This window comes from Lynx rufus, unplaced genomic scaffold (assembly GCF_022079265.1).
Source record: "Lynx rufus isolate CCGP_SWC_20201006 ecotype Redwood Valley unplaced genomic scaffold, mLynRuf1.p SCAF_5, whole genome shotgun sequence".
Lineage (NCBI taxonomy): Eukaryota > Metazoa > Chordata > Mammalia > Carnivora > Felidae > Lynx > Lynx rufus.
This window is the reverse complement of record NW_025814867.1, coordinates 128,042,118-128,064,854: the sequence shown is the minus strand read 5'-3', so window position 1 is coordinate 128,064,854 and position 22,737 is coordinate 128,042,118. Positions and strand designations below refer to the sequence as shown.

The following is a 22,737-nucleotide window of genomic DNA, read 5'->3' as shown; positions in this document are numbered from 1 at the left end:
TTGTAAATGTTTTGCACCCTCTTCCTATTTTAGTTTATCTCCTAATTCTGCTGAATTCAAGAAATATGTTTTTTTACATTAATGTATATTTGTTCCATTCAAGAGGTGTCAGCAATGATGTAAGACTAGAATGTCAGTTTATTTAGTACCTTCCAGGACCAAAGTGCACACCATTAGAGAAGGAATCATATATGTAAATATCACCTTGTATTCTCTTGCTCATGACTTGACTCAGTCCATTCTTGATTCACAAACAGAATTTGAGGCAACATTTACAGGATGTCATCATCAACACTCAAGATATTCTGCATTGGTAGTTAAGAAACTTTCTGATTTTTACATAAATGAGCTATAATGAATGTCAGATAATGACTTGGGACCTCATATTCCTGACCCATTAAGTTAAAGATGTGGACTTGATGATATTGAGGTGGCTTCTGGAACTAACATCTTAAGGGTTTTTTTCCATTGAAAAATTTATAATGTTGCTAACATTGGAGTTGGTCGCCAGTTCAAGAATGCGTTTGGGAGAGGGATGTTAAATAAATTCTGGACGAATGAAATAATTGCCCCCAAAATGCAGGTATTAAAAATAACCTTGTATTTCTAACTCAAAATATTTGGGTGAAAATGCATAACACTTATACATCTGCCTTAAATAGCCAATGTCTTTTAAATACTTTGTATTAAGGCAAAAAAAAAAAGATTTACTGTATTAAGATATGTGGTATATTCACTCCCTAATGACAGGAACAAATAACAACTAACAAGTAACAAATAAGAATGACATATATACATATGTCATATGTATGTCATATGTATATATGTCATTCTTTGTTATATATATATATGTTATACATATATATGTCATTTTTATTTGTTATATATATGTTATATATATGCCATTTTTATTTGTTATACATAGATATAATGACATTTTATAATTCTGAAGAAAATATTTTTTTCTTAGTGTTTATTTTTGAGAAACAGAGCACAAGCAGGGGAGGGGGAGAGAGAGAGAGAGGGAGACACAGAATCCGAAGCAAGCTCCAGGCTTCAAGCTGTCAGCACAGAACCCAATGCGGGGCTCGAACTCACGAACCATGAGATCGTGTCCTGAGCTGAAGTCGGAAGCTTAACCAACTGAGCCACCCAGGTGCACCTAGAAGAAATTCTTAAGTAGTCACAAAGTGAATCAACTGAACCTAGGTCCAACTCTACATATTGCTAACCATGCCATTTGAAACAAGTCACTTAAGTTTGAACATCCCTTGGGTAGGTTCTAAGAGCTGAAAATATGAATTCTGTCTACTTCACAAGGCTGAGATTGAAGATACACATGCATTGCAAAGGGTATGTTTAGCACACCTGATATTCTAAACACAGAAAATGCTGAGATGAACCTTTTATGTATTTTAAGTGTTTTAGACTTCAGTAGGTAAAACAGAGGCACAAATAAGTAGCCTGAACACAAAGTAGTCATTCCTACTTTAAACTGTGTTAAAGTGGAAACAACCAGCGGCCTGATTCATGGGGGAGCCTGCAGGAAGAAAGCCTTGTAGGTCAGGCAGTGTGCTCATGGTTGGGAGAAGGGTTATTGGTATTAACTCTTGATGCGACATCTTTTCTTCATATGGCCTCCACACAGGCTGAATGCAACTTCCACACTAAGCTGGAAACAAAATTATTATACTCTTATGGTACAAAAACAAAAACAAAAACAACTTTAAATATTTGTGCAAACGTTCCTATTCTCCTTTGATGATTTATTTACACAAAAATACTAGGTCTGTATATTTTTTCTCTGTATATTACCCCATGAATACCAATAGAAGAGTGTAATAGTTTATATGGTTATGGTTTTGACTAGTCATGTATACATAGCCCATTGTCTCTTCTGAGAAACCATCATAAGCTCCAAAATTAGTTAATAGAAAGCAAGAAGAAAAAATTAGTCGCCGTAACATGCTGTTTAATTCTAATTATAATTTTGTGGGTTGTTAATGAATTCCCTCTTTTTTTCCTCCCATTTGAATTCTAGGCACATTCAAAGCAATAATCAACCTCCACAGCCCCCGGTTCCACCATTAGGTTACATGTCCGGAGCCTTGATTTCCGATTTGGAAACGGATGTTCCAGATGATGATGCTGATGATGAGGAAGAAGCTTTAGAAATCCCCAGGCCCCTGAGGGCACTAGAGCAGACACCCGGATCCAGTATGGACAATCTAGACAGCTCTGTGACAGGTAACGTAACTGATTTAATAGGAATAACTGACCTATTTATTACACTCAAATGCATCAAAAATCAGACACTTTCTTATGTAAGATTTATTCCACTCCAGCTATTTCTATAACATTTTAAATATGTTAATATTAAACACAAAATTCAAAAAGGATTGGAAATACTTTTGCTTTGCTGCAAAAATGATAAGAAAATTCATGAATTTTAAAAAGCCTTAAAGACATGAAAGAAAACTCAATTATATCCAGGGCTTTCAAGAAAAGTTCACTCTACTGGGGAACCAAGTCTATTACATAAAAAAAAAAAAACCTTGACTTTTAGAAATGATATATTTTGTATATCAGGAGCAACATACAAAGTGAATGCAATCTCCAAACACTTCTTGATATTTCACTCTGTACAATCATTCACTGATGAAAATAAGCAAGTCTTCAGAATGAGCCTCTCTAAGGTTGCACAAGGTATTGTGTGGAGAAAATGTATAGCGAGATAAGCCATACATTTACGCATTTCATATCGTTGGATTCAGTAATTGCTCCTCTCCCAAGTAATACAGTTATTTTTGCAGTTTACTCCTCTGGCGTCCTCTGGCTTTGTTCACTAAGTGAAATGTTGCAGTTGCTACACTCCTAAGATGATCCCAGGACTGCAACCTATTTGAAAGGATTTAAGTTTATCCAATTTTGTTGAAAAAACTTGAATCCTAATGTGTACACAATGAATCTGGAGAAATGTAAAAATTTAGTCTTTCTATTCCAGTAGATATCCATTCTTTGACACACATACATAAATGTCTCTTATGTGACTATAAAGATGCAACTACCCCAAATGTAGATCTTGCTTTTGCAGGCATTGGGTCTTCTCAGAAAAATCACCCATGTCTCTATTTACCTTGATAATATCATCTTCATCCTAGGAGGCGTGTACCGTGGTCCCATTTAGTTCATGTGTATGCTCCCAACTTGCAAAGATTTTTCACTCTGACTTGAGCCAACACTGAAGGAAACTTCTTTAGGACAGTGATGGAAAAGGATGAGGACCTATATGTTTCCTCTCTATGCCTTCCTGAATAATACAATGTGTGATGCAGGAACCCACTTTTTTTGTTTTGCTTCTTACCTGGGGGCTGTCTGCTTGCCAGGCTAATTAAGATTTAAGAACTCCAGATATACTGCCGTGATTTGAAATCGAGATCCAACTGAAGGTGGCAAAGCAAAAGTTTGAGTCTTTGAATGCAGAGAGCTAACTTATTAGTGCACTATTATGTTAAGCCCTCTTGCCTGAATTTCCAACATAATCTCCTTCAGGGTAAAATTCTGCATATTTTTGCATATCTCACTAATGATACTGAACTCCTCTCCATTAGGAATGCAGTAAGAATTGCAATAATAGCACACAAAAAAGGGCAGCTATAGCCTATGTAGTCCTTTTATTAAATATTATAATGTCAAAGATGATAAATATATCTATAAATCAGAAGATTGCCATTTCGCACTTTTACATGCTCACCTGTTAGGCTGTCTAATATGAACATGGTTAAAACCTATCTGCCTTTCTCCTTGTAGCTGGTATACTGTTCATTCCAAATGAAGCTTTTATTGCTAAGAAAACAGTCTGTTTTCCTACTTGAATTCACTGCTTAATTACTGCTGTATATAAAAACCTCACGGTGTTTAGGTGTGTATTACATGATGAATTTGCCCTATGAATAATGCATCTTCTCAGTGAAAGAAGTTGTAGTCTACAGGAAGTAGCCAAAGGAAACTCTTTTCTTTCTTTTCTCCTTTTTTCTTTTCTTTTTTTTCTTCTCCTTTTTTTCCTTTTTTTTTTTTTTTTTTTTTGCCTCTGCAGTAACTTTGTGGGGAAGGTATGACCAAAGATTTAATTTGTTTTGTTTTCTAGTGTGTAAGTGTAATGTAAGTAAATATAAATCCAAAGTAAATATATTTTCTTTAAAAAGTGTGTGTGTAGGAAGTGTGAGTGAGTGTGGGATGTGTGTGTGAAAGAATATTGATAGGGTTTGTGATTATAACTGCATGTGTGAGTGTATTTAGGGCTCTGTGTGAGTGTGTGTAGGTGTGTGTGGGTATAAATAGGATTGTAAGCATATGTGAGTGTGTAAGTGTGTGTGTGCACACATATGCACATGTAAGCATACATGGGGATGGCCCTAAGGTGAATGTATGTATGGACCAAATGTTACAGAAATCAACATGCTGATGAATATTGTTCTAATGTGTTTATGTTTTCTTCAGACCCTTAAACCTAGTTTAATGGCCTTAATTGAGGTGGGCAGTAAAAACAGACACTGTTGCCATTGGCTTTTTATGTTTCTAAGATGGTAAGTGCCCACAGAGAGGGTTCTGATTCTACTGTAATTTACTCAGGGTTCTAAATTCGTACGTGGTGTGAGGAATTCAGTCATGACTTTCACCTAAACTCTTTGGTAGAGATTTTCATTTTCATGAGACTAAGAACCATTTTTATTAAATGGGACAAAAAGTTACATTCCATTCCCTGAAACTCTAAATCCAACCAGAATGATAGTTCAGTGGTAACACAGAGATGGGCTAAAAAGCCGGTGTGTATTTTACTTGTATATATAACATTCCAGCACTTAATCACATTAAGGAATAAGTGCAGAGCCCATCTTTATAAAGAAATAATTATATAAATTCCAGATATTTTCAAAACAACTAAGTAATTTGTGATAGACATCTTAAATTTTGAAATAATGGTCCATGAATGGAAAAGCAAGAAGAAAGGAAAATATCAACAGTTTCCTATTCCATAATCTCAATGTCTTAGTCTTGTTAGGCTGCTCTAACAAAATGCCATTGACTGGGTGACTTAACAAACATTTATTTCTCACAGCTCTGGAGGCTGGGAAGTCCAAGATCAAGGTGCCAGGAGATTTGGTTCCTGGTGAATTTCTCCTCCTGGCTTACAACCAGGTATCTCCACGCGTGTTCTCAAAAGGCAACGAGAGACAGCAAGCTCTCTGGTCTTTTTTTAAAAGTTTGCTAATTCTGTCTGATGAACCCACCTTCACGACTTCATCTAAACCTAATTACCTCCCAAAGACCCCACCTCCAAATACTATAACATTAGGGGTTAGGGCTTTTAACACATGAATTTTAGGGAGAAATAAACATTCAGTTTCTAAAACAGTAATGTGGAAAATGTATTTGCAAGTCTACTATATTATTTATTTATTCCTACAACAAACATTTACCAAATGTCTCTTCCTCCCAAACTGTTGGCTAGGAATTTAAATATGATAATAATGATAATGATAATAATGCCATCCACAAGAAGAATACTATCTTGTGCATATATAGCCCTTAGTAAGTGCAAGGCACTCTTCAAGCAGTGACCTGATTTTTTGTTGTGACTCCATGAGCTAAGAATGTTGCCTCCATATTTAAACAATTGTAAGAGAACATGAAACAAATGAAAAGAGACAGCAAAGATTCAAATATTTGGTATCTGGCACTTTATAGAAAAGTTTGCTGATCCCTGTCCTAAAGTTTTAACATATATTAAATCCCTTACCTATCACAAACCTATTTTAGTTCTTATTTTACAGATACGAAAATTGGGTCACAGAGGGGTTTAACATCTTTTAAGGTTATACCCACCTGATAGGTGGCAAAAGAATTTTCAAAATAAGTATCTTACTTTCAAGATAAATGACCATGATCCTTGCTCTGGATATGACCAACTTTTTTTTTTAATCTCTGAATTTAACATATTTTAAAGGAAAATGATCTCTTGGTCTATTACCTAACATACAGATCTCTGTCTCTGTCTTTCTGTGTCTCTCTTCCTTTCTGCATGCATGCATGTATGTGTGTACATATATGAATATATATTCATACAAATACAACATATAATTTTATCTCTGGAAACATTAATCCTTCCCCCATGCACTTAATCAAGAGTAAAAAATATTAATTTTTAGCCGTAACCTTTATTACTTATTATCTTACATTTAGTTCCATATTCAGTTATGGTGACTCTTGCTAACAAGAATCATCTGTATCAGCACTTTTTGTGGGGAATCTCATTTTTAATTTATTTATAGCATAATTTAAATCTCTTCGGTAGTAATAAAGTCTAAAACTATCTTGATTATAGCACATCACACCGATTTGGGCTAGAAAGTAAACGTATGGAATTATTTCAGTCTTTAGGAATATGCTTGCTATATTTCTTCCTAAATGCCAAATTCACCATTTTTGGGCAACAGGGTAGGGAGAGGAGTTAATACTTCTTTCTATATCTTCCATGATGGGAGTCAAGGGTAAGTGTTTCCTGCATTTAATGACTCCACCACAGGAAAAAAGAAACAGAAGGCAGTGTGAGAGAGGACAGAAGGAAAATGTCCTGAGCATGAAGCCAAGATTCTAACTGCTTCACTGATCACCAAAAGTACAACCAAGAGGGAAGGCCATGAAGTGAAATGAATAAAAGTTTCCTTAACTGCTGGACCCCACATAAATACCACGGCTGAAAGGAAATCGCGGCTCTATATTTTCAGTATTTTATGTCTTTGGAGGTTTTACTGGAACTCCCAAACCAGATCATTTTGAACACAGTAAAACCTGGCAGCCTCACCACCTTACTCGACCACACAGCTTTTAGAGAATTGGCCACTTAAAAGTGTGACCTGATGCCTTGTTTTTGTTGCAAAAACTTAAGGAAAATATTGTAGTATTAGGAGAATTTCAGAGATGATGCCAAAAATAATGAAATCATTATCTTAGACTGTGATGTATTTAAAAATAAATTAAATATTTACTTCAGATTTCGCAGATAAAAGGGGAACATCACATATTCACCTGAGTGGAGCAAGCTAACAGGTGTCATATGTCCCAAGGAAGACATTTTTTAATTGCTTATTTTGCTTTCATGTATATTACACATTCTTTCTCTCTCTGAGGAATGCAGGTGGAATTGTTGCATATTCAATATGTTTGAGGGAGAGAAGAATTTCTAAATATTAGACATGTTTTTCTCCATTTAAGCAGAGGTCAATATTTGGATTGATTTATCCAAAGACAAGTATAGCTGAAGATTTTACTTAACACATAGTTAGACTGATTGCACTTAATAGGAAGGGTTCCTCGATTAAATATTGGCTGAAAAAATGGGGGACAGCCAGTTTTTGTATCTCATAAAAATGGTAATGCAACAATTAGCAGGGTCATATTATAAAGCACAGACTTTACTCTAGCTTAATGGATCTAAGGATAAGCATTTATCAGCAAGGAAGGATTTAGCATAAAACGACATGTAAATGAATTGATGACTGATCATAAATTAATTTTAGTGCTGAAGATGTAATAGAGACACAGAAAGATGCCACTTTATCATGGTATTTTACTGCTCAGTAACATTTGAGCAACAACTTAATGTCCTATATGCAGTTCTTCTTTAATAGCTTGAATAAATTTGAGATTTTTTTGGCCTTTCAGCAACTTTAAGCCTGAGAAATTTCAGAAGATTGAAAATGTAAACACAAATAAATTTGGCTATGTGGCATAAATTCATTTTTCATTAAATGTTTAAATATGTATTGATTATGTTTGGGGCTATAACATGTCAAATTGGATGGATTGTGTATAATTTGTAAAGAATCTCTACCTGAACTCTTTCACTTCATGTTCATTTTAATTTTTTAAAATTTATTTATTTACATTCAAGTTAGTTACAGGTGTAGAACCCAGTGATTCCTCACTTACAGATAACACCCAGTGCTCATCCCAACAAGTACCTTCCTTAATGTCCATCACCCATTTAGCCCATTCCCCCACCCACCCTCCAGCAACCCTCAGTTTGTTCCCTAAATTTAAGAGTCTCTTATGGTTTGCCTTCCTTTCTGTTTTTATCTTATTTTAATTTTAATTTTTATATTTACCTTTATGAAAGTAAACCAGTTATCCCCAAACTTGCTTACTTTCTAATTCATGAATCAATGTTTTTCTTTTCCTCCTATCATTGTCTTCTTTCTTGTAATGGTTTACATATATGTTCAGGTCACTCTTGATGCTTAAATCTAAAGAAAGAACAAGCATGGCAGCCACAGATAGGGTAAATCAGTGATTGCTAAATAAACTTTAACACTTTTATATGGTGCCTAGGTGACTCAGTTGGGCATCTGTCTCTTGATTTTGGCTCAGGTCATGAGCATGGAACCTGATTGGGATTCTCTATCTCCCTCTGCCCTTCTTCCCCATTCATGCTCTCTCTCTAAAATAAATAACATGAAAAAATATATTTAAAAAACAATTTTACAACATGGATGAAATTTAATTTATGTTATATGTTTTTAATTCATGATGTATTGTCAATTTTCTATAAAAATGTTCTGCACAAATGCACCCACTCCATATATCACATTTAACTACAGAAGAGGGGCTATCAAAGATAAAGTCCAAGGGACAAAGAAAAAAGAAAATCTATTGCCTTCTTTTGATGTGTTTCCTTCTTGCTCTCCATTTGAAGGTGAACTCAACTATAGGAACTGAGGGCACTTGCCTCTCTTCAGTGATGAGGATTCCTGTGGTCCACCATGGCCAAATCTATATGACACATGTGTCTTCAACTCTGAAGTCATCTATCTAATTTCTTAGCTCTTACATAGAGTAGTAAAGAAAACAGAAGTGGTGTTCTTTCTATATTGACCAAAACCTACTTGAAGCCATGTCTTCCATGCTACTCTCTTTTCCCAGAGAAAGAAAAAAGAAAGCACCAAAGAAAACTTCATGAATAACTGGGATTTCTGAGGGCATGGAAAGTTGCATTAACAATCGAGATAAACTCAGAGCAAAGACACAAAGGCAGGAAAGTAGTTGGTATGTTTAGGGACTGGCAAACTTGTACATTGAAATCCTTATATGAAGGACTCACTATCACAGGAGATGAACAGAGTGTTTTTGAAAAAGTCAAGCTAACTCTGTTAAGAGATGTCCGTAAGTGGCATTTCTGTAGTGGCACTGCTGTGGTATAGGATTTTTCCTACATTTTCAGGTTCAGAGACTATTTGTCAAAATGTCAAATCCTCAAGCTGGAACCACACAGCAAGCCAACATTAACGGGAAAAAAACAAAAAGACTCAGTTATTTCAAAAATGGACTAAATACATTAAGATAGATGGTTGAGTGTGGATAGATAGTTCAGGAGAAAAAAAAGTAAATTGCCACTTAATATAACATTATTATCTTACTTTGATCAAGATATTGACAAATATCTATATTCAAGTGTATCAAAGCATAGCCAAGATATGTATATTAATCATTTTTAAAATTTTCCCTTTTGGGTAATAACTCACTTCTTTTCCTGTTTTCCAAGTTATCAACAAAAGTTGACTGACATTATATTCCTTGTTTACTATATTTTTTAGAAGTACTTTTGAGTACATTTTTTCTATAAGTATCATAAGTTCATTGCTGGGAAATGGCACAAGGGATAGAATCACATAGAAATTATGCTGAGTAATGAGAATGTTGGAGACATTTAATCCAGTATGCCTAATGTTTGTTGAAACACCTATAGAAAGCACCTATAGAAAACAAAACACCTATAGAAAAGCACCTATAGAAAAAATATGAAAATAAGTAAGAGTCCCTAATTTCTAGAGTTCCACTGTCTAAGAAGAAACCTTTATATGAAACAAACTATAGTTTGTAGAGACCTTATAACGCTACTGTATGCATAGTGTTTGAAAAACACAGGAAGCAGAGAAATTGATTCTTCCTAAGACAGAGTTCGAGGTGAGGTGGAATCAAGGTGATAGAAGGGATATTGATTTGGACTTTAAAGTTTGACAGTGGTCCATAGAGTTAGTGACAATCCAGAGATGTGTTAAGGAATGAGAGGTAAGGCTACGTAGGGAAGGCAGTGGGAGTACACAGGCTCTTAAGAGGGTCTGGGGCTGGAAAGGGAGGCTGGACTACATATTGAAGGATCTCAGATGCTTAACTCGTTAGCTGAATGTGGCGCTGGCAAACTAGGTAAGGTTTTGAGTGAAGGAACCAAGTCATGTGATAGATGAGAAAAATAGTTCCGATGACGCTGAAGACAAAAGGGACCAGAAGGAAATCAGGAGGAGCTTAGGAATGAAATTGGAGATGTAGGAAAGGAGATGCTTGTTTGGAGAGTGAGTTTCAGATAGCACAGATTTATTTGCAGATGTTCAGCAGACCTTTAGAAATACAGAAAACAGTACATAGCAGGGACAGGAATGAGCTTTCGTGTATTTCAAAACTATCCTCAGTTCTAGGGTTTCATATTCTCTGGTGATCATGGACTGAATCACTTTGATTTTCTTTTTTCTTATCTACCGTAGCATTATACTGCAAAGCCCATGACATCATTTCTTCCTTCGTTTTGGGCTGTTGGTCCTTGACTTGCGATTATTAACTCAGAAATGGTTCTCTCAGAGGAGGCTCGGTTGCTGGTGTTATCTGCGCTTCCTTGCAGTGGCCTGTGTCAGGGGAATTTGTTTGGAAAGTAAGAAGTGTATCCCTGTGCTTTTGGCAAATAGAATCAAAGCTCTTATCTTTCTCTGCTACACTTAACACCCTTTTAGCTTCTCAGATTCTTCTAACCCCTTTGGTTTCTATTTTCTCTCTCTCTTGCAAGTGCATGAACCCATGTTACTGTATCCTGGGACCCAGACTACACATACAAATACTTCATCACAGCAACACTCCTAACTATACTGTTGTCTCTTAAACATTGGAGAAAAAGCGGGGGCCGGGGAGGGAATCGCTAGCATTTGAATTTAATCTCTTTATGTGAATATGTGATTGGTTTATTTAGAAAAGCTAAAATTAACTTCTTATAAATACTTCTTTTTGCCCTCTCTTTATAAAATTTAGGCTAAGCCACACTTGGCACTTTACTGTGTCATGAAGTAATGGTATACAACTTAAATAAATATTGTAATGTTAATTATATTACGTAATAGATTACGGTTTCAGTATTACTTGGTTGAGGAAAAAATATAAAATTGTAAATAACTTGCCAAAAAATTAAGAATGAAAGTTATTTCTCAGTGTGTTCATATTTTGCACATCAAAGGGTGATTCTTTTCCTCTATCACCATGTTGTATTTTGCAGAAAAATCCATAATAATGCCAATTGTATTCTTGATAATGGTTAATTTTCTAAGACAAAGACTAGCAACAAAGAGAAAACTAGAATTCCTAAAACAATTAAAATACCAACAAAGTATCCTGAGCTTTGAAATTCATAGAAATTTTCAAAGATACATTTTTTTCCTTTTGTTCTAAGTCTATTTGCTCTGATACCATTTATACATTTTTTTTGGTTTATAATGTTTGTTGTTATATTTCCTGATTATTTAAATTTGCATTTCAAATCCTTGGAATAATTCTAGCACTTCCCCAGTATACAAGCGTATATTTAATGGAAATTATCATTAAAGCCAACACTAAATTCACGATATATTCACACTGTTTCTTCATCTGAGTCTTTGATAAGTTTACGCACTATAATTTACTTCCACAAAAGCGTTCCTCCCTGAATTGTAGGACACAAGATATACATAGTAATTCTCTTTTGGAAAATGAGTATGTAATGATTCGAACAATGTAAGAATGGAACCCTGTGAAACATGTTTTGTTCACGTGTTGCAAACAGATACAGGTTTTAAATAACACTCGTTCTTCCGCACTGGGAATGTGTAAAACATGGATGATGCTTGCGTGTGGCTAGAGAAGTGGTGATGAAAGCAGACTTGCCTCAAGGAGGAGTGAGGAATTGAGGCAGCTTATTTGTTCCTTAGCAGAGTGTGTGCAAGCAGATGGGCTATCCAGTATATCCCACTCACTAGACAACTACATTTGTTTTTAGGTTCAATGGTAAATGGATGGGGCTCTGCATCTGATGAGGATCGTAACTTTTCTAGTCATAGATCTAGTGTAGGTAGCTCCTCAGATGGCTCCATCTTTGCCAGCGGCAGCTTTGCACAAGCACTGGTGGCAGCAGCAGATAAAGCTGGTTTTAGGCTGGATGGAACCAGCCTTACAAGAACAGGTTGGTAGACTCCGAGTCAACACTCTTTGCATGAGAGATTCTCATCCTTTAGACACCGAGCTATATTTCTCCTGTTCTTTCTCTTCAGTGAGTCTGACGGCAGGGCTTTCTTTAATATGCATGACCACGGTTGGGATCCTCAATTACCAGAACTCTCTTCTGATGCTACTTTTGCAGAGCCAAGAATGGTCTCCTACTCACCACCTTCTATCCTTTATTTCCCTTTCCCTTCATGGCTCTGCTGATTAATTGGAATATGCTTCCTTTCTATATTACAGCCAAGCTGCAACTGAGATTGCCATTAAATTTTCAATAACTCACACTTTGCAAAATTCTCACACAATCAATAATGTGCCCAGTGATTAAAATTATTCAGCTTTTATCTCCATTACTTTCCTTTGCCCCATTTCTTTCTGCAAATGGGTTTTCTGGGAAGGCTCCCTCAGCATGGGGTGACTGGGTCTAAGGCTGTCAGTCTAACAGTTCAAATGGCTGATGGTCTTATTAATTGTTTGGCTGTTAAAATTTTAACTCAATAATGTATTATTTGTTTTAAAGGATGCTAATTAAAGATACACCCACTGCATTTGCAACTTGAATAAAATGATGACTGCATGCGTATTGCTCTGTAGCATAATCTACTTTGGGTTTCTGAGAATAATCGAGTACCGATTGTGTAATTTTTCATATATCTGATTATTTTCCCCAAAATGAATATGAGAGTCATTCTAATAATAGATCAGTAATTTGTAAGTGTTTGTTTTACTGAAAAAAAATAACTTTGGCATGATCCATGCTTTTATATGACTGTAATTCTTAAATGCACATATAAGAAGGTTCTACTATATGAATTAAATTGAACTACCTTACAAAACAAACTAATGAAACTTTAAATGCATTTTTGAAATCTTAATAGTATTCAAATAGTAAAGTGAAGAAAAACGATTTTGACCCTTCACTAAACTCTCAGGTTATAAAAATCAGTCTTGGACATTTTCTCTGAATTATAACATCAGTATTTCTTTTGAGTATGCATTAGGAATCGTCAAATGGTATAAAAAATTTTCTCCAAGCATTGCAGAGGTTTATTTTTCATATAGCATCCGAACTAAAGTATGTTGTAATATAATGGTTATTTGAATTTTCTTGCTTTATAAGGCATAAGTCAGAAACTTTATGTTGCCTGAGTGTTTTTTTGTGGCTAGTTGTAAGCACACCAGTGAGACAGTGCAAGGAAACTAATAAATTAGAAGGCATAAGTGCATTTCTTGCATGTATGCTAATATCTAATCAAGCATTAAGCAATATCATGTCACATTGACTTAAGAAAATGTAACTACATACAATAATTTTGTGTGAAATGAAAACATGCACAAGAGAATAAATACATGCACATAAACCAACCCTCTCTCACCATAATAAACACTGTATTGAAATCATAAGATGTTGAAAATTTATTAGCTACCCTTTTCACAAAATAAACTTCCCTGGGTATGTACTAAAGCTCAAAAAAAGGACATAACACAATTTCATTTTGCAATGAGAATTTGGAGTCTGCTCAGATACAATAATATTCATCAGAAAATACCTATTGCACTTTGGATATGCAAGGTGGTTTTAACCTGCTATCTATCCTATATTATACACTAATACAATTGAGTTTCTGTAAAAGAAGTAAAATTCATCGTGTATTTATATGGGTGATAAGGTCAGTTTAATATACGTCTTTGAGCAGACCTTTCATGTAAATTTTCAAATGCATTTACTTCAACACATTTCTTCTGTGCTGAAAGTGAGTTTATAAGATTCCAAGGATAAAATTTGATGAAGCAAATAAGACAGTACATAATTCATTTCAGAAATAACTTCCTTAATTTTAAGAAGTAAAAGCAGCATTAATTTGCATATATCCATGAAAATATCACTGAGATCATCAAGGTTAAATAATAAACCAAGTAATCTCAAGCTTTTGGTTGGTGGATTTGTTTTTTTATTCATTTATTAAATTTTTTTCAGCGGGTAGTGTGTTGGTTACTAAAAATTGGATAAAATGAATGCAACAGGGCATTTTTTTATGGAGATGCACCAGTATTTGGTATCTTCAAATGGCATCTCTAGGCAAGTTTATAGGTTAGTCTAAGTAAAAGCAGAAATACAAGACACGCACAATCACTGCCTTGTAACGTCCTCTGTACCACATTCCCTTTGTTTTCTTTTTAGGCAAAGCTTTTACCTCCTCTCAAAGACCTCGACCAACCAGCCCATTTTCTACTGACAGTAATACCAGTGCAGCCCTGAGTCAGAGTCAGAGGCCTCGGCCCACTAAAAAACACAAGGGAGGGAGAATGGACCAACAACCAGCATTGCCTCATCGAAGGGAAGGAATGACAGACGGTAGGTTTGTTTCCTTGTCTCTTGTCTCCTCACTGAAGAGGTGTGCTCTGTGCAAGTCATTAACCTACATTAAAGTAGCTATGGTAGATTAGGCGTTGCCTAATTACGTAACAAGGCAGAAAATCTAGCAATATGGTCTTGTTTAAATAAAACACCCTCTTTTTTTTTCTTTTTAACAATCTGGAGTTATTTCTATATTACCAAGCCCCAAGAAATGTATGCCATACCACTTTCCAATGTTGATTTTGCTACCATTCTGGAGTTTTCCATCAATGCTTTTAGTGAACATTCCCTTTTGAGATTAGGGGGAAAAAAAAAACATAGGTAGCATGGGCACTTGGCATGCATTTCTGATACTAAATTTGGAACATTTCTGATATCAAATTAAGGTAACTTCAGTGGTATTTCACTTTTGAAAAAGACCATGAAATGATTTGTAACTTAGTAACTTTTTTTAGTTTCATGAATTTCAGGCCTAAAAGCTAGCTACAGATCAGCGAATGGATGGGTCAGCAAACTTTTCTATAAAGGTCCGGATAGTAAATATTTTTGACTTTAGCTGGCCATACAGTCTGTGTCACAACTATTCACTGCCATTGTAGTCTGAGTGTCGCTACAGAAAAAAATAAATGAATGGGTGTGACTGATTTCCAATAAAACTTTATTGATAAAACAGGCAGTGGCTGAATTTGGCCCATGGCCCATTTGTTGATCTATTCCAATCCTTTTATTTATGTATAGCATTCAGTCTTTGCACAGCAAACACTGTTGGTTTCAGGAAGCACAATATTCCTGGGACATGTCCTTCTTCAATAAAGAAGAGTTCAGTAGCTTTACAGAGCAGGATTTATCTCCCATATGTTCAACTTAATTCTCATACATTTAAATGTAGGAATACAACTATTTATCATGAAGTTTTATTCTAAGGAATATTTAAAATGGTATATGTAAAGAGCCTAGTTTGATGTCTGAGCCAAAGGTAAATTTGTTCCCTCTTCTCAGCACTATCCCCTGTAAACACACAGAGTTGGTCTTGAGGTAGTTCTACTAAACACCACAAGAGTGAACCTAGCCAATCTGCGCATTAGAACAATCTAGGGAACTCATAAAATGTACTCTGGAGATTGGGATTTAATTGTTCTGGGTGAAAACCAATTATGAGTGTTTTTAAAGCTCCACAAGTGAATCTAACGTGCAGCCAGCATTGAGATGCTGTGAGTGAGTCCTTAGCATTCATTTTACTCTCTTGGACTTACCATTATAGGACAGAATGAGGCCTAGTTGGGAAAGAAACATCTGTTCTTTATTAGTTTGGGTGGGTGGGGGAGGTCTGTATCTGGCAGCCATCTTTGTGATTTCTTTTGTCATTTTTTAAGGCAAGGAAGATTTTACAAGTCAAACATAACTTGTTCTAAAAGCTTTTAGGTTTCCTTATCTTTCCTGTTACTTTGTTTTCATTGGGAAGTGTTTTATGGGATATGAGGGCAAAGGTACACTTGAGATTTTGGTGCTTTATAAGCGAATATCCTGTGCTGAACAAAAATGCTCACCGCTGCCTCGCTGCCTCAGATGGTCTGAAGATTAGTTGAGCACTTAAAGCAGTCAATAGTGTTGATCTTATACTCTCTAAATAAAAAGGACCACTCCCACTGGTATGCTACTTATAAATCTCAGAATTAATAATTTTGTATAGTTTTTCTGCTATGAATGTTGTGGAAAAAGAGAAGAAAAACGTTTTTTCTGAAATGTTTGAAGATTATATCCAGAATATGTGGAAGGTATAAAATATAAATCAACAAAATAGAGAGCTCTCCTTTTCTTCCTAAAATTCTTTCCTTGCAATTTTTAGCAGAATGTCTGGTTAAAGCAAGCTTCCACCTAGTTTAAAGCATGATCAATACATTGCTTATCTTTCTCAACAACTAATAGGTTCCTAACTTTTAAACTTGCCAGCATTGCAAAGCCAGGTTATGGATTATGTGTTGTTAGTAGAAATATTTTGGAAGTAGTGATATTGCAAAGGGAATTTTGGCTCCCATGTCTTCCCAAGTGTATGATCCAATGATGTTTTACTTGTGATATGAGGGCATTTATTGCAGATGACACTCTACAGATTATCCTTAAGGATGTTGCTATTTTATAGCAAATGTATGTGTCATAGCATTTATATGGTATCAATCCAGGCATTAGTAATAATTTTTTTTATTATTTGTATGTGAAATCAAACCATTCTTTTGGGGCATGTTGCTGTTTAGCAGCACTTAGTGCCTAGACATTTTTACACTAAAACTTTTGCTTTATACATTTTAAAATTGTGTTTTGTGAGTAAATTAATCAGAATAATTACTGCCAGCTGCTATACCAAAGAACTTCTATCCCTCAGTGGCTCAGCACCACAAAAGTTTGTTTCCCATGAACATAATAATTTATCAAGGTCAGGTGTCTCTCCTCTAAGTACTAATGTAAGAAAATACGCTTTTTCAGTATTGGGATACCATCATTTTTACAGTGCGACATTTATGGCTTCTGAGTGAGGGGAAGACAAAAACAGAGTGATCACTTGAGACGTTCTCTGGTCAGGCCTGCAAGTGGTGCATATCCCTTATCATCTCACTGACAAGTACACTGTCACATGACATCAGACTAACTACTGGGAAAGTGATATTCTCTTCTGTCTAGTAAGAGGAATTGGGAATGGTGGTAAACATAAGGCTCTGTCTTAAAGACTATGAAAAAACCCACACACATGTCAAGGAACATTCTGCTCCTTTGAATTCTCTTCGAAGCAGCCATTGCTCCATCCAAATCTTCTCTTCTACATGCATAAGTCAAAGAATACCTTTTCAAGCCAATATATTAACCAATACTGAAGGAAGAAGGCAGAGGAAGTATTTTTCTATCCATCAACCTTTTTTCCCTAGATCAGCTGCTTCTAGCCTGTTCTCCCCTCATTCCTAATGTCCTGGTTAGAGAACTTTCCTAGTTCTGCCACAGACTGGCTTGGACCATTGAGCGAATTTCTTTATTTATTAATTTGTTCATTCAAATATTTACTAAGCACATAACAAATGATAGGCAATGGAAACCAAACAGACAAAATTCCTTGTCTTCCTGGAGTTTACTTTCTGTTGAGAGAAGATAGAGACAAACAAAATAAAAGTAGGTAAGATGGTCATAAGTGTCATGGAGAAAAAACATAAGAAGTTGAGAAATACAAAGGTTAGGCGAGGTCTTTTTTAAGTAGAGTCTCAAGGAAGGCTTGACCAAGAAGATGACATTAGAGAAGACTAAAAGATTAAAAGGGAAAAAACAATGCTGATATCGAGGAAAAGTCATTCCAGAAACTGAGAACAGCAACTGGAAGCCTGAAGCTTGTTTGATAAAAAGAGAAGCAGTGTGACTGAAGCAGAGACAGCCACAGAATAAAATGTATGGTTAGACAAATAAGCAAGGACCAGTGTTTGTAGGGCTTTAAACTTTTTTAATGTTATTTTAGAGAGACAATGAGAGACAGAGCACAAGCAGGGGAGGGGCAGAGAGAGAGGGAGACACAGAATCTGATGCAGGCTGCAGTCTCTGAACTGTCAGCACAGAGCCCAATATGGGGCTTGAACCCAAAAACCACAAGATAATGACCTGAGCTGAAGTCAGATGCTTAAGCAACTGAACCACCCAGGCACCAAAAGACCTTAAACTTCTATGGCTCTTACTTTGAACAGGAAACCACTGAAGGGGTGTGTGTGTGTGTGTGTGTGTGTGTGTGTGTGTGTGTGTGTGTTTAAGGAAGAGGAGTAACATGATCTGACTTATATTTTTATTTTCTTTTTATTTTTTTTTAAAGTATATTTATTTTGAGAGAGAGAGTCCATGTGCTCCCAAAGGAGGGATGCACGGGAGGGGCAGAGAGAGGGAGGGAGAGAATTCCAAGCAGGATCCCAATCTGGATGCAGGGCTTAAACTCACAAATCAAATCATGAGATCATGACCTAAGCTATAACCAAGAGTAGGATGCTTAACCGACCGATCCACCCAGGCGCCCCGTTTTTATGTTGAGATAGATTAAATGCACTTCTACGTGGAAGCACAAAAACCACATAGCAGGTTGTAGAAGTAATATAGGGAATTGATGTCAGAGGTTTCTACCCAGGTAGAATCAGTGGAAGCAATGAGAAAGGTTGAATTCTGGCTATAGCTTGGGATTGGTACCACAGGATTTGTTACTGAAATTAAATACAGGTTGTAAAGCAGAGATGTCAATGATTATGCCAAAGTTTTGGTCATCTTGTAGAATGCAATTGCTACTATTTGAGATGATGAACACTAGAGAAGAACCATGTTTTGCCAAGGAAGGTCCAGGGCTCAGTTTTGATATGTGAAAGTAGATGCTTTCTAAATAAGTAGAACACCTAAGTGTGGATTTAGTCATGTGAGTCTGAAGTTGATGGGAGGAGAGATCCAAGCTGGAGGTATTTGATTTCTTTTTGCCTTTTTTTTTTTTTCTAAAAAGTGGATAATAATGGCACATATTGCATTGGATTGTTGTGTGCCTGATAACAGCAAATCCTGAGTAAGCCAGTAAGAGACTCGTTAGTGAATTAATTTAGTCAAAATGAATCAACATGGAAATTAATAATAAATTTAAGTAAACATATTTGATTACGTATTTTTATTTTTTCCACAGTCATTCTTAATCCCATCTTTTTCCAATTCGTTTATTTCAATGTGCACGCCATGTACTTTCTTCTTAGAGTATACAAATTCCAAGTATATGACTTAATTATGTAGCCATATAATTTCAGGTTAAATTAAATAGTAATCAGAATTTCAGCTAGCATAAGCAGATGCCATTTTGTCCATTTTAAAAATGAAGCTCCTTTGATGGAGAATAAAAATCAATGACAAGATATGTTATTTTGAAAGCAAATATAATAATTTCCCCCCTGCTGGCAGTCTTAAGGCCAAACACTCCAATGAAATGATTGCTTTACATTTATAATAATACATACTGAAGGAAGTCAGATTGAATATAAAGGAAACACTACACCCCTTGGTGGACTGTTCTACGAACAGATATCACGATATTGGATTAGCTCTTCATTTTGGAAGAAATTTTCCAAATGCAACTGTATTCTCCCAGATGGAAATCTTGTTCCCTTCAATAATTAGTAATTCATAATCTACCAAGAGGACATACGTACGAATTGGGAATGCTGCTTCAATATGGGAACTCCCAAAGCAGATGCAGAAGAGAGTGTTATTGTCAATTCAGTGGAGGACAATATCATTTTGCTCGTTAAGAAAGAAGGTATAAAGCTTCTTAATAAAATCTTTAAAGAGAGCAACTTAGCCTTTCTGGAGGAAGCCTGTCTTTTGTACACAAGAAATTTATACTTCTTCCTTTTAAGTGTCACAAACAGTACTCTTAGAAATAAGAGCACAAATACAACAATGGCGTGGGAAATAATGGACTATCTATATGCAATATCGCCTATTAATAATATAAATATGTGTATTATATATGGCATTTGATTTTATGAACCAATTATATATCACTGATATATATAATTAATATATCAATATATATTGTATCAATATTATATCAATAATAATTGACATTATGTAATCACTGATATTCTGAGGATGAACAGAGAAGTTTGCAGTAGTATACCAGGAAAATTACAAGATAATAATCCAAAAGAATGTTTAGAATGTTCAGGAGATTTCAAAATCTTCAACAAAGTAATTCTAGAACTAGTATAATGGCATAAATCATATAATAGAACTAATATAATACTTAAAGAAATATGAAAGAAGAGACTATGATATCACAGTTGAAGACAAAGTATAAAGGTGTCATGATCCAAACAGCTAACTAATAAAAGGAAAATGAAAAATTGGCTAAGCATTTGAACTTTTTAGTTTTTTCACATCTTATATTTAATTCAAAGAGCTTTTTGGCAAAGTTATCTATTCTACTACATCTCAAATTTTTATGATGCATTGTCTACTCTAGCACCATGAGGCATATTCTATCTGTACTCTGAACAGTGGTTATTACTTATTAAAATTAATACATTGGAAGATTATAATGTATTAGTTGTAACTCATTAGCTAACTCATGAAACGAACAGCCAGAATTGGTTGTCAGGCAGAATGTTAATTGCATTTAATAAATGTTAGCTTAACCCTTTGACTGTTGCTAAATGTACCACATACATGGGTAAAGGCAGTCATATGTTGCATATGATACGGCATATAGTTCTTAATTTCCCGAGGGCAACATTTCCTATGGAGATTGGCAGGACAGCTTTTATTCTTCCAGGGGACTTTTATTAACACAGCTGCTAGAATGTCTAGTCATTTTGTGTCATGATATTTCTACTTTGGGGAGGTGGGGGTGAACATTGGATAAAATATGGAGAAAATATAAAATGCCTTCTATACCTTGAACATTAGCTTCAGTGTGCAATTGAAAACACTCTCCACATATAATAGTTGAAATTAGTCAATTTTGTTTCAAATACAGTGTGATCAAAAGGTAGAAAAGAGATCAATAATATGCATTTTAGGTAGAAATAACTGACCTTTGCCTCCCCCCACCAAATTTCTTTTGCATGAGTGAGACCTTTACGAGGGCACGGGTTTTTTTCTTCATCTTGAATCAAAACCTGTATTTTTCATTACATTGTAGTCCATTCTAAACATTATTCACAATTTTTAGATCTTCCACCACCACCAGATCCCCCTCCAGGTCAGGGTTTAAGGCAGCAAATAGGCCCGAGCCAGCATGCTGGTAACGTGGAAACCTCAACAGAGAGAAAAGGAAGCTCTCTGGAGACACCACAAGCATCCACCTTAGAAGACACAAAGAGCTCATTGGATTGTCCAGCTAGAGCATCCCTAGAGTGGCAGCGACAAACCCAAGAATGGATAAACTCCACAGAGCGCCAAGAAGATATACGGAAAGCCCTACACAAACAAAGTGTTGGATCAGGTGTGTTCTGCACAGTCCTAAGAAAGTGTGGACTTTTACCTGTTTTTCCCCCCCTACCAGGTACTTAGAAATGGCAGTTGTTTAAGAACATCTGAAATATGTTTGCCTTGAATCACTAAAAAGCTGGGATTCCTCGGCAGAGCTCACTGACACATCTTAAGTCTCATTCCCATGGGGATTGTTCCTTACCCTCTGCATAGAGGTCTGAGCTCAAGAGACCTCCAAGCTTTTTTTTACCTGGATTGTTCAGGAGACAATTTGATTTTTTTGCCTTGTAATGTTTATGTTGAATGCTTTTAAGACCTCCAAATTTTGTCTTAATGTCACTACAATCTCTGCCTTCAACCAGTTTCGTTTTGACTGAAGTAACTAGTCATTTTGAAAGGAGAGCTCCTTTCAGTCAATTCGTTGAATTCATTGAAATAACAAAAGTTGTACTGAAATGCCCAGTCACAGTATTCTCAGGAAAAAAAGAGCTTAAACAGGGCCTACAGTTTCTCCAGCTGGTTAAATTTAGTGGGTTGTTAACATTTCACTGGGAAATATTCTTACTTATGAATCAAACTTCCTGGAATTGTCACAAAATAAATTTCATTATTTGTGGTTGGGTTTTTTTTTTTTTTTTTGGAGGAGTGGTGGTTGTTTGGGCCTATTATAGAAATACATTTTTTGGAACATTTCTTCTCGTATCAGGTTTCATTGAGTATTAAAATGTACACACAAACACAGATGACATTTGAGAGTTTCTTTATACATTGATTTTTGAACTTGGACTCCATCTTTTCTAGATATATCCTCTACCCATGCATTTTTAATAATGATACGATATCACAACTGGGTGCTCAAAGTTTGAGAAAATGTAATGTATGCAAGAACCAAAATATATCAACTTGAATGTCGAGATTTAGTGAAACATTTAGGAAGCTATATCATGCAGGCTGTGAGAGAAAAACCATGTGATTATTGTGATTTCATAAAGACCATCTAAATAGAGTGGCAGTCATCACAGTAATTGTAGCTCAAATCTAGAAAGAAA

The 22,737-nt window shown here is 35.5% G+C and overlaps 1 protein-coding gene across 1 annotated transcript in view; it reads left to right on the top strand.

Annotated features, from left to right (window-relative positions):
- Nucleotides 1-22,737, top strand: part of ROBO2 (roundabout guidance receptor 2) — a 561,209-nt gene that overhangs the window by 507,795 nt on the left and 30,677 nt on the right. The window contains exons 25-28 of the mRNA XM_047100461.1: nt 2,042-2,247; nt 12,131-12,313; nt 14,534-14,707; nt 21,429-21,701. Of these exons, the coding sequence (XP_046956417.1) occupies nt 2,042-2,247; nt 12,131-12,313; nt 14,534-14,707; nt 21,429-21,701 (836 nt within the window). The remainder of the gene's footprint in view (nt 1-2,041; nt 2,248-12,130; nt 12,314-14,533; nt 14,708-21,428; nt 21,702-22,737) is intronic.